Source organism: Tupaia chinensis, unplaced genomic scaffold (assembly GCF_000334495.1).
Source record: "Tupaia chinensis unplaced genomic scaffold, TupChi_1.0 Scaffold000709_1, whole genome shotgun sequence".
NCBI lineage: Eukaryota > Metazoa > Chordata > Mammalia > Scandentia > Tupaiidae > Tupaia > Tupaia belangeri.
The window spans coordinates 1,145,906-1,156,003 of NW_006160232.1; the positions used below are offsets into that span (position 1 = coordinate 1,145,906).

Below are 10,098 nucleotides of genomic sequence, written 5' to 3' on the forward strand. Positions count from 1 at the left end.
AGTTCAAACTGCTCAGTTGGCCATATGAGATCCAGCCACCTTAACCACCATGCTGTCAGGTGGCCACAGAGAATCTATCTTTTCTCCACCCCCACAAGAGCCCCTATTAACCTCATTGGGACCCTCATTCCACTGAATACAATTTGGAAAACTTGACCTGGTTGAACCCTGTCAAGGTCAGTGGAAACTGAGGCCCAGAGAGACAGAGGGACTTGCTCGGGTCTCAGAATGGGCGACCAGAATGGGCTGAAGGGCAGCTCCATGACCTCCTGGTTCATGTCTCCCGGTCACTTTCATACATTTTACTGCCACCTGAGTCATGAAGGGGCTCCAGCAGGATAGGCAGAATTAGGGGGTTGTCTTCACACAGCCCAGCCTACTTCTTAGGAAATGGTGCGGACACCAAACCTGGGACTCCAGTCTGGGAGTGGTTAGACTGGAGTGGAGGGGCCGGCAAGTGGCGTGGTGCTTAAGGCACTGGAGTCCCATGTGGCAGACTGCAGTTTGAGTCCCAAACCTGGCAGCTTGCTTTCTCACTCTTCCTCTCTCTCACTCTTCCTCTCTCTCTCTCTCTCTCTGCGCCTCTCTATGGTCAAATTAAAATAATAATAATAAAATTATTATTAAAAAAAATAAAACTCGAGTGGGTAGCAGGAACAAGAGCTCTGTCTTGTCTGCCTGTCTTCTTCCCTCCTATTCTCTGTCCCAGTTACCTGTCCTGGGAACTATCACCAAGAAGGTTGGTACTGCCAAGGGTGGGAGGTATTTTTAGCCAGTGACAGGAGTGGCCACTTTTCTTACGGCCTGAGTCATGCCCGAGCCCTATTTGGGGATTGTTTTCTTGTAATTAGACCCCCAAGAAGGGTAGGGGGATAAGGAGCTGGCCCTGTCCCCCAACCCACCTGTTTTTGCAGATCCTACAGTATATTCAGTACTTGAATAGGAAACTTCACATTAAGGTGTCATAATCTCCTCTTTGCCTCCTGGGGACAGTGGGAGGCTCAGATTTCCTTGGAGAGGCTGGAGAGAGTGTTTCTTTTTTTCTTCCTTTCTTTTCTTTTTTTTTCTTCCTTTCTTTCTTTTTTTTTTTTTTTTTTTTGGAGAGGTTTTTGTTATAGGGCACATGTGCTCACCAGAAAGACAGAGAGAGACAGAGAGACAGAAAGTGAGACATCACCCCCCAGGGAGGATGGCCACGCCGCCGCAATCCCTTCTCCTCCATTCTCCTCTTGGGATCTTGGGTATGCACGCACGCCTGGAGTGAGTTTAAGCCACCGGGTCCAGGACTTGAACCGCAGTTCGTTACATGGGAGTTCAGCGACGTAGCCATTACGCCAACTGCTGGTCCCTGGAGAGAGTGTTTCTATTCTTCACCAAAGGAAACTCTGCCCTGACCAGGCCCACCTTTTCTGAGAAACACCAGCTGGCAGAGCGAGCAGATATCCAGGGAACAGCTGGCCCAGGGGTCCCTCATTTCAGATGTGCTTTACACCACCTCTGTGACTTGGCTATGTATGCACCATCCACATTCTAATTTCCTGAATGCCTTCCTTTGAATTGACTTGAATTCAATAAGTGTATTTTTAAAAGATACTTTATAGCACTGTTGAAATAGCAACTCCATACACCTGCCAGAAATAGAAACTAACTGTAAAAATAAACACAATGGAAATAAAACTGTTATTCAATTCTGTCCAGATACTCCTGCCTGCTTTAGGCTCTGGGCAGGAGAGTAGCAGTTGTCCCACGGGTGTTCCAGGATCCCAATATCAGATTGTGGCCATCTCGTTGACTTAATCAAAAGACAAAAACCACCAGAAAGGCATTACGTGGGTCAATGTTCTCTAAGACAAAGCCATAACCATAGTCATACGAACGTTAGGCGAATACCATCCATCATCAAGCCAAGGTGGCCCAACAACCCCAGCTTTGGGGAGTAGTTCTAGCCTACATTTCAGCACGGGAGAGTGGATACTTGGGTCCCATGTCTGAGGTCTTAACCACAGGTAACTCCCAGCCAAAAGGTGTCTGAGGAGGAGGTCTTCCCCTCATGCCAGGACGGGGTAGACCAGGTCTGCTTGTCTTTTCTTTCCAGAGATGGAGCCGAAGGAAGAGAAGCCCTCTGAGAACGGGGTCACTGTCTCTCCACCCACAGAGGACACTGGGATGTCTACAGAGGAGGAGACCAAAGGCACAGCTGGGAAGACCGTCAAAGAAGGGCCCCTGGGTGGAGCAGAAAAGCAGGACCTAGCACCAGCCCAGGACGGCATTTCTGTGGAGGTCCATGGAGAAGCAAATGGGATGGATGAGGTGGAATCCCAAAGTGAGGCTGGGGGGACAGAGGAAGCCAAGGCTGGCCTTAAAAAGGAGGATGGTGGGAGTGAAGAAACCACAGTGGCTTCTTCAGAGATGACTGACAGCAAAGAAGAGACCAAATCGGAACCTAAGGAGACCGAGGCAGAAGAGACCGCACTGGCCTCTGAGAAGCTGAAGGCTGCTGAGAACGAGGCCAAGCTCGAATCTAGGGAGAGCACCCACGTGGATGACAAGGACAAGGAGGCCGGCGGGGAGGAGGCCAGGATGGTCCCTCAGGAGGACGGCCACAGGAGGGAAGAGCCCAAGGCTGAGCCCAAGGAGGAGGCCAAGGCTGAATCTCAGGAGAAGGAGGTCGTGAAAGATGAGGCTCAGGGTGAACCTCAGGAGGCTGATGGGAAAGAAGAGGTCAAAAGTGGTGCAAAGGAAGAAGTGGTGAGTGGGGCAAAAGAGGGGGAGGAAGAGCCCCTCCAGCCCTCAGGAAGCAGGTCCTTCCCTGCTTTATGCCCTTGGGGAAGGCCAGTCTTCCTCCCACTGACTTCAAGAGCCTGGGTGGGGGAGGAGGGGATCAGGATGCAACACCCTGGCCTCAGGCTGCCTTCTAGATCTTTCTGAAGTCCTCAAAGCCCTGGGCAGGAGCTGTGTGACCCTGAGTCTACACAGATCCTGCTCATTCCAGGAGCCGGACGGTGCCAGTGATGAGCAGGAGCAGGATGTGGAGAAAGAGTCCGAGGGAGGGGCAGAGGTGACTCCCAGCTCGCCCGGGGAGTTGCCTGAGAGCCCCACGGAGGAGGGCCACAGCCTCAGCCCCGGTGAGTGACAGCCCAGGATGCTGCAGAGGCCACCCTAAGGGAGGAGGGTGCTGGGGGGCACATCCTGGAGAGCCCAGCACCCCTCTCTCCTATTGCTTTCTTCCAGATGGCTTGGGTCCTGACTCCACAGCTTCCGGGGAGACCAGTCCTTCCGCCAGGTAATGTCAAACCCTGGGGCTCCAGCTCCCTCCAAAGTCTACCACTGCCTCAGTGTGGACGTCCCCTAGCACCCTATTTTGAGATTCCTGACAGTCAGCCTCCTACCCCGGGGTGGAGCCTGGGGTAGGAAAGGAGGCAGAGACAGAAGGGAGTCTGGACGCCTGGCCCACCTCCTCCCAGTGGCGAAGTCTCCTCCTCAGCCTCTCTGACTGCACGGGTGCTTTGTGTCTCACAGCTCAGCATCCATGGAGTCAGGAACATCCATAAACACGTGACCGGAAAGCCTGACCTTGGACAACAACGGCTCTCTCTTACAGCTGAGTGTCCTTGGCCATATCGCTTAACCTTTCCTTTATAAAGCGGACACGACTGTTGTCATCTACCGCTAGGGTTATTGCGAGGCTTGAATGATGCGATAAGCATTAAGTACTGCACTTGAGCAGAGTGCCTTGTGCGTGGCAGGTGCTGGATAAAACGACAGCCTTCTGCTTGCTGCTGTACGACTTTTTTTTTTTAATTTGTCAGAGGGTGAGTGTGCTCACTAGAGATGAGAAGGAGTGAAAGCGTGCCCCGACGGAGCGTGGTCTCACCGCTTCCCCTTCTCCATCTCCTCCTCCTGTCGGGATTTTGGGCACACACACGCATACACACACACACACACACACACACACACACACACACACCGTGTTTCTTCAGCTGTCAGATCCAGGACTCGAATCACACAGTTGGCCAAGTGGGATCCAGCTGCCTTAACTGCTGGGCCACTGGCCGGCCTGCCATGGCACAACTTTAATCTTAGGAGACTCTTTACTTGGGACCAGCAGTTGGCGTAATGGCTATGTCACTGGATTCCCATGTAGTCGACCATGGTTCGAGTCCTGGACCCCGTGGCTTAAACTCACACCAGGCACGTGTGCGTATGTGCCCAAGATCTGAGCAGAATGGAGGAGAAGGGAGTGCGGCATGGCCATCCCCCCAGGGAGTGATTTCTCGCCTTCTATCTCTGTCTCTGTCTGGCAAGTGCACATGCCCTATAACAAAAACCTCTCCAAAAAAAAAAAAAAAAGAACCTTTCCTTATATCAAGTGGAAACCCACCTCCTCGTCCCTGTCCGAGGGGGAGGTTCCCAGTGAATGCTCACTGAGCACTACACAGCTGGGTGGCAGGTGCACCTGGGTACATCCACCCCACACAGGCCTTAAAGCCACCTTGGCAGGTAGGGATTCTTGGCCCCGTTTTGCAGATGAGGAAGCGGAGGCTCAGAGATGGGATGTGACACTATCAAGATCACACAGCTAGTAAGAGATTAAATCAAGAGCCAGACTCAGGTTGAACCTCGGAGACACCCTCGTTCTGCCCACAGAACCTCAGCAAACCATACACTCCCCGGAGTGAGATGGGGCCTCATTGTTCCCTCTCAGCTCCCTCCCAGTGCCAGGCCGGGATCCACGCGGGCCTCTGCAGGTGCACAGCTGCACGCGCTTCTTTAGACTGTAGTGATGTCCTCCAGCACCAGCCCTGGAGTGGTCCCGGCCCATCATTGTCCCTCTCCCGGGTTGGCCACACAGTGAATCTTCAACCAGCGATGTGCCCCAGAGTCCCACAGAGCACCCACTCGCAGAGGAGAAAAAGAAGGAGAAGGCACCAGAGCGCAGGGTGTCGGCCCCTGCCCGACCCCGGGGGGCCCGAGCACAGAACCGCAAAGCCATTGTGGACAAGTTTGGCGGGTAAGACAGGCCACCAGCTGGGCTGAGCTTTTCCCTAGAACGTGGGTTGGTGGGTGGGAGGCCTGAGGGATGGTAACGCAGGAGGACCGACATCCGGAGGCTGAGGCCCTCCTAGTGGGACCCCGCATGGTCCACCCCTCCTGACCTGGCCTGTCCACCCTCCCCCACAGGGCAGCCTCAGGCCCCACTGCCCTGTTCCGGAATACCAAGGCGGCCGGGGCAGCTGTTGGCAGCGTCAAGAACATGCTCTTGGAGTGGTGCCGGGCCATGACGAGAAACTACGAGGTGGGCATGGAGTGGGGATGCATGGGTGGGGCAGGGAGGCCTTCCCCAGGCTGCCAGTGCTGGGAAGGGTCTGAGCATTGCAAACCCAAAGAGTGGGAGGGTGGGAACCAGGCAGAGTCCAGCCCTCTGGCCTGAGGCTCACCAAGACCCGCGTGTGCTCCCCGTGCTCCGCGGCCCGCAGCACGTGGACATCCAGAACTTCTCCTCGAGCTGGAGCAGCGGCATGGCCTTCTGCGCTCTCATCCACAAGTTCTTCCCCGATGCCTTCGACTATGCTGAGCTGGACCCCACGAAGCGCCGGCACAACTTCACCCTGGCCTTCTCCACAGCCGAGTGAGCCACAGCCGGGGATGGCAGCGGGTGGGAGCGTGACAAGGGCTGCAGCCACAGGGCTCAGACGGTGGGGAGTCAGGCTGGTGCGGGGGCCACACGTTCAGGAATCCAACAGGCAGCTTTGAGCACCAGGCGCTGCTGTAGGGCCTGGGGACACAGTGTCAGGTGACACACAAAAGTCCCTGCTCACCCCTGCGTTATGTTCTGTGGGGAGAGCGATCATAAACACATACGTACTTATAAAATACATTAAGGTCGGGCAGCGACAGGCGCCCCAAAGATTCAGAGGGTGGACAGTGGTACCGCGGGAAACGTGATGGTCCGTGGCTTACCCACTTGGGAAGGCTCTGGGTTTGTGTCCCCGAGTATACCAGGCAGGGATATGCCCATGATTTAGGGCTGGCTGAGGCTAGGGGCGAATCGCCGTGTCATGACCCTGTTAGGGGTGCGATCTCTCTCTGTGTGTCTCTCTCTACCCCTTTGTCTCTCTCATTCATGGAAAAAAGTTTTAAAAATATTTTTAAGAAGGAGAAAACAATGGAAAGTCAGGCAGGGTGAGAGACGGAGGCAAGCCTGCTGTACTAGGCAGGGGCATTGCAGGTTCGTGGTTAGACCTGAACTCTGCCCTTAGTGCTATGTGATCCTTTGACTCTCTGAACCTCCATATTCTGACCGTTTCAATAGGCATGGGGATTCCTTTTGCAGGGCTATTGTGATAATTCAGTAAGATAATGAAGTAAAAAGTTCCTGTGACGGTTCACAGCAAGCACTCTTTAAAAGCTTTTAGTTGCTGTTACCGTGTTATAATGAATGATACCGCAGATGTCATGAGAATTAGTCATGGGGAATTGGCTCCAGTACCCCCCCATACCAAAATTCACAGATGTTTAAGTCCCTGACATAAATGGCAGAGTATTTATATAAAACTTACCTATATTCTCCCATATACTTTAAATTTTTAAATAATTATTTATTTTATTTTATTTGTTTATTTTAATTTGACCAGAAAGACACACAAGGAGAGAGAGAAGTGAGAAAATGAGCCACCAGGTCCAAGACTCGAACAATGGTTAGACATGTGGGAGTATCCAGTGCCTCAACTACCATGCCACCCGCTGGTCTGCCTCCCGTATACTTGAAACCATCTCTAGATGGCTTTACTACAATGTAGATGGTATACAAGTAGTTGTTATACTGTATTTTTTTAAATTATGTTTTTTTCATTTTGGGGAATATTTTAGCATTTTTTGAGAGGTTTTTGTAGGGTGCATGCACTCACCAGAAAGACAGAGAGAGAGAGAGAGACAGAAAGCGAGAAATCACACCCCCCCATGGGGGATGGCCACACCACAATCCCTTCTCCTCCATTCTCCTCTCGGGATCTTGGGCACTCACACACATGCGCCCGGCCTAAGTTTAAGTCACTAGGTCTGGACTCAAACTGCGGAACTACATGGGAGTCCAGCAACATAGCCATTACGCTAACTGCTGGTCCCGCAATTTTTTCTTTTTTATAATTGACAGAGGGCACGTGCACTCACCAGAGAAATGGGGGCTATAAAGAGAGTAAACTCCCCCTGCCTCTCAGTAGGGGTGTGGTGTCACTGCAATCCCTTCTCCTCCATTTCTCTATCCTGTTGGGATTTGGGGCATGCATACACATGTGCCCAGTGTGTTTTTCAAGTGTCCAAGGCTAGGATTCAAACTGCAGTCAGCCGTGTGGGCCTCAGCTCCCTCAACCACTAGGCTACTAGGCTGGCCCATTTTTTCAGAATACTGTTGAATACATGGATACAGAACTGGTGGATTGGAAGGGCGGACTGTGTCACTCACTTTGGGGCCTGGAGGGGTTACTGAGGAGGCTCTGCAGTGGGTAAAAGGGATGGTAGTCCTTGGGAAAGGGAGAGTTCTGAAACGGAAGAGGGTGCGGTGGTCGTGGCAGAGGCGTCTTCCTCTTCACACTTCATGTTCATACCCAACCCTCTGATGTCAGGCTTCCAGAAAGGTTAAGTCAGCTGCCAGCGGTCAAAGGGCTAAGAAAGGGAGCCGAGCCTCACCTACCCTCCACCCTCCTTCATCCCTGCTGTTCCCTGCCTGATGCCTCTTGTCACCTGGTCTTTGTCATCATCTGATTATTTCTTCTACCTTCCTGTGGTTCTGCCTGGCTTGGAAGCGGAGACCAGGCAGCTGCAGGAGGAGCACGGTGGCTCGTGCCCTGCGGGCCAGGGACGTATGGTTGTGTGGAGCTGCAGGCTTCCTCCTAGACCTCCAGCCCAAGGAAGAACTCGAGACGGCCTGCCAGGGTGTTGAGGGGGAGGTGTTCCCACCACAAGCACCAAAGCTAGCCTTAGCCAGAGGCCTGTCTCTACCCACCAGTGGGTGCTCTCTAAGGTGAGTCCCCTGAGGGTCTTCGGACTCACAAGGAGCTCAGGCCAGGAGCACCTGTTCTCTCCAGCATCAGGTAGTACCTGGGCCGAGGCCTCCAAGCTGCCTGGTAGAGATGGGCTCGTATGAAGGTTGTGGCCAATGAGGGCAACCTGAGACCTCAGAGTGAAGAGCTGAGTGCATTTCCAAAGCCTCGGGACAGAGGATAAGTCACTGGGGCTGTGAGGAGCATGGCTGAGCCCTCTAGCCTGGTCCAGGCCTGGTCCCTAACCTGTATGAGCCCACGGGAAGGCAGCAGGTCTCTGTCAGCAAAACAAGAAGACTGGTATTGATCCACGCTTCTCAGTTTTTTCTAGCAGATCTCCTCAAACAAAACATTAAAGGGGATGCCCAACAATAAAACAGATTAGAGGGGCTGGCAGTTGGTGTGGTGGTTAAGGGCACTGGACTCCCACATGGCCAACCACAGTTCGAGTCCAGGACCTGGCAGCTTTTGCTTTCTCCCTTTCTCTCTCTCTCTCTCTTTCTCTCCCTCTCTCCCCCTCTCTCTCTCTCTCTCTCTCTCTCCCTCTCTCTCTCTCTCTCCCTCTCTGGTCAAGTTGAAAATAAGTAAATAAATAAAGTTAAATAAAATAATTCTTAAAAAAATAAATTAAAAACAGACTAAAGGGAGACCATCAGTTGAGAGGAGGAGCTCAGAGCCCAAATCCCACTTTTCCAAGATGGTCCCTGAGGTGTGACCACAGGGCCTTAGGATGCCAAGGGTGCCATTTCAAAGCCATCAGACTCAGTGTTCCAGAAGGTCCTTCTCAGTTTCACACTATCCTCCCAAGGGGAGGGTGACTCCCTGGGGCGGGGGTAAGGAGGGCAGGAGCACCAGGTGCGGCCATGGGCTCAGAAACACAAGTCACGGATGACGAGAGGCTGAGAGTCCTGCTAAGGTCTTAGATATCTTGTCAAGCCTCACCTCCCCATACTGTGGTTACAACTTGAGGAGGCATATGTGATTTCTTAGGTTCATTGAGGAGGGCTGAGGCAGGACCAGGGTTTGAAAGGGAAGCTCTTAGTCTGGACTGAGAGCTCTCAGTGACCATCAGAAGCGTGTGCAGCTCCACACAACCATACGCCCCTGGCCCGCAGGGCACGAGCCACCGTGCTCCTCCTGCAGCTGCCTGGTCTCCGCGTCCCAGCCAGGCAGCAACACAGGAAGGTAGAAGAAATAATCAGATGATGACAAAGACCAGGTGACAAGAGGCATCAGGCAGGGGGAAAGAGCAGGCAGCAGGGATGAAGGAGGGTGGAGGGTAGGTGAGGCTCGGCTCCCTTTCTTAGCCCTTTGACCGCTGGCAGCTGACTTAACCTTTCTGGAAGCCTGACATCAGAGGGTTGGGTATGAACATGAAGTGTGAAGAGGAAGACGCCTCTGCCACGACCACCGCACCCTCTTCCGTTTCAGAACTCTCCCCCGGTTCCCATGAAGTCCTAGGAGTGGAGGGATAACCAGAGACCCCAGTGGGCTGATGGGCTCTGCCAGTTGTAGCAACAGGGAGGCCTCGCCGACTTCCCAGGCTTCACGGGCATGAAGGCTGGGCCTCTGCCGCGTGGGGTGGGCGGCACGGCAGAGCCCCTGAGATCAATGCACTGTTGCAGGGCCTTGTCTCATTCTCTCGAATCCTCTAGTCCACACCTTTCCTCCAGCTCCGAGGCCGCCCAGCTTAGAGATGGCCCAAATCCGAGCCATTTCAGCACCGAGAGAGCACCCCCACTGGGGCCCGGTGTCACTGCTGCCAGCACCCACGGCCGGTGTTGAAAGGCTGCGACTGCAGAGACCCAGCTTCAGAGCAGGCCTGGGGTTGAGTGCCCGCGGGGTCACTTGTTTTGACCTTAGGCAACCCACCAAGACACTCTGAGTTTCCATTTCCTTTTTTGCTGGGTGAGAATACAGAGTAGTAAATGAGATCATTCAAGGGGAAGTATCTGATAAAGCATTTGGCACGTGGTGGTGAGGCCCCAACAGTGACTAGCTCAGATGATGAGCTGCAACAAAGCCAAGGGTATCACATGGCCCCAAGGGCAGCTGGAAG

At 53.4% G+C, this 10,098-nt stretch overlaps 1 protein-coding gene across 1 annotated transcript in view; it reads left to right on the forward strand.

Moving 5' to 3' along the window:
* The first annotated feature begins 2,097 nt into the window (after positions 1-2,097).
* The window catches only part of SMTNL1 (smoothelin like 1), a 9,843-nt gene continuing 1,842 nt past the window's right edge, over positions 2,098-10,098 (forward strand). The window contains exons 1-6 of the mRNA XM_027776733.1: positions 2,098-2,801; positions 3,010-3,125; positions 3,232-3,283; positions 4,853-5,011; positions 5,182-5,296; positions 5,478-5,629. Of these exons, the coding sequence (XP_027632534.1) occupies positions 2,098-2,801; positions 3,010-3,125; positions 3,232-3,283; positions 4,853-5,011; positions 5,182-5,296; positions 5,478-5,629 (1,298 nt within the window). The remainder of the gene's footprint in view (positions 2,802-3,009; positions 3,126-3,231; positions 3,284-4,852; positions 5,012-5,181; positions 5,297-5,477; positions 5,630-10,098) is intronic.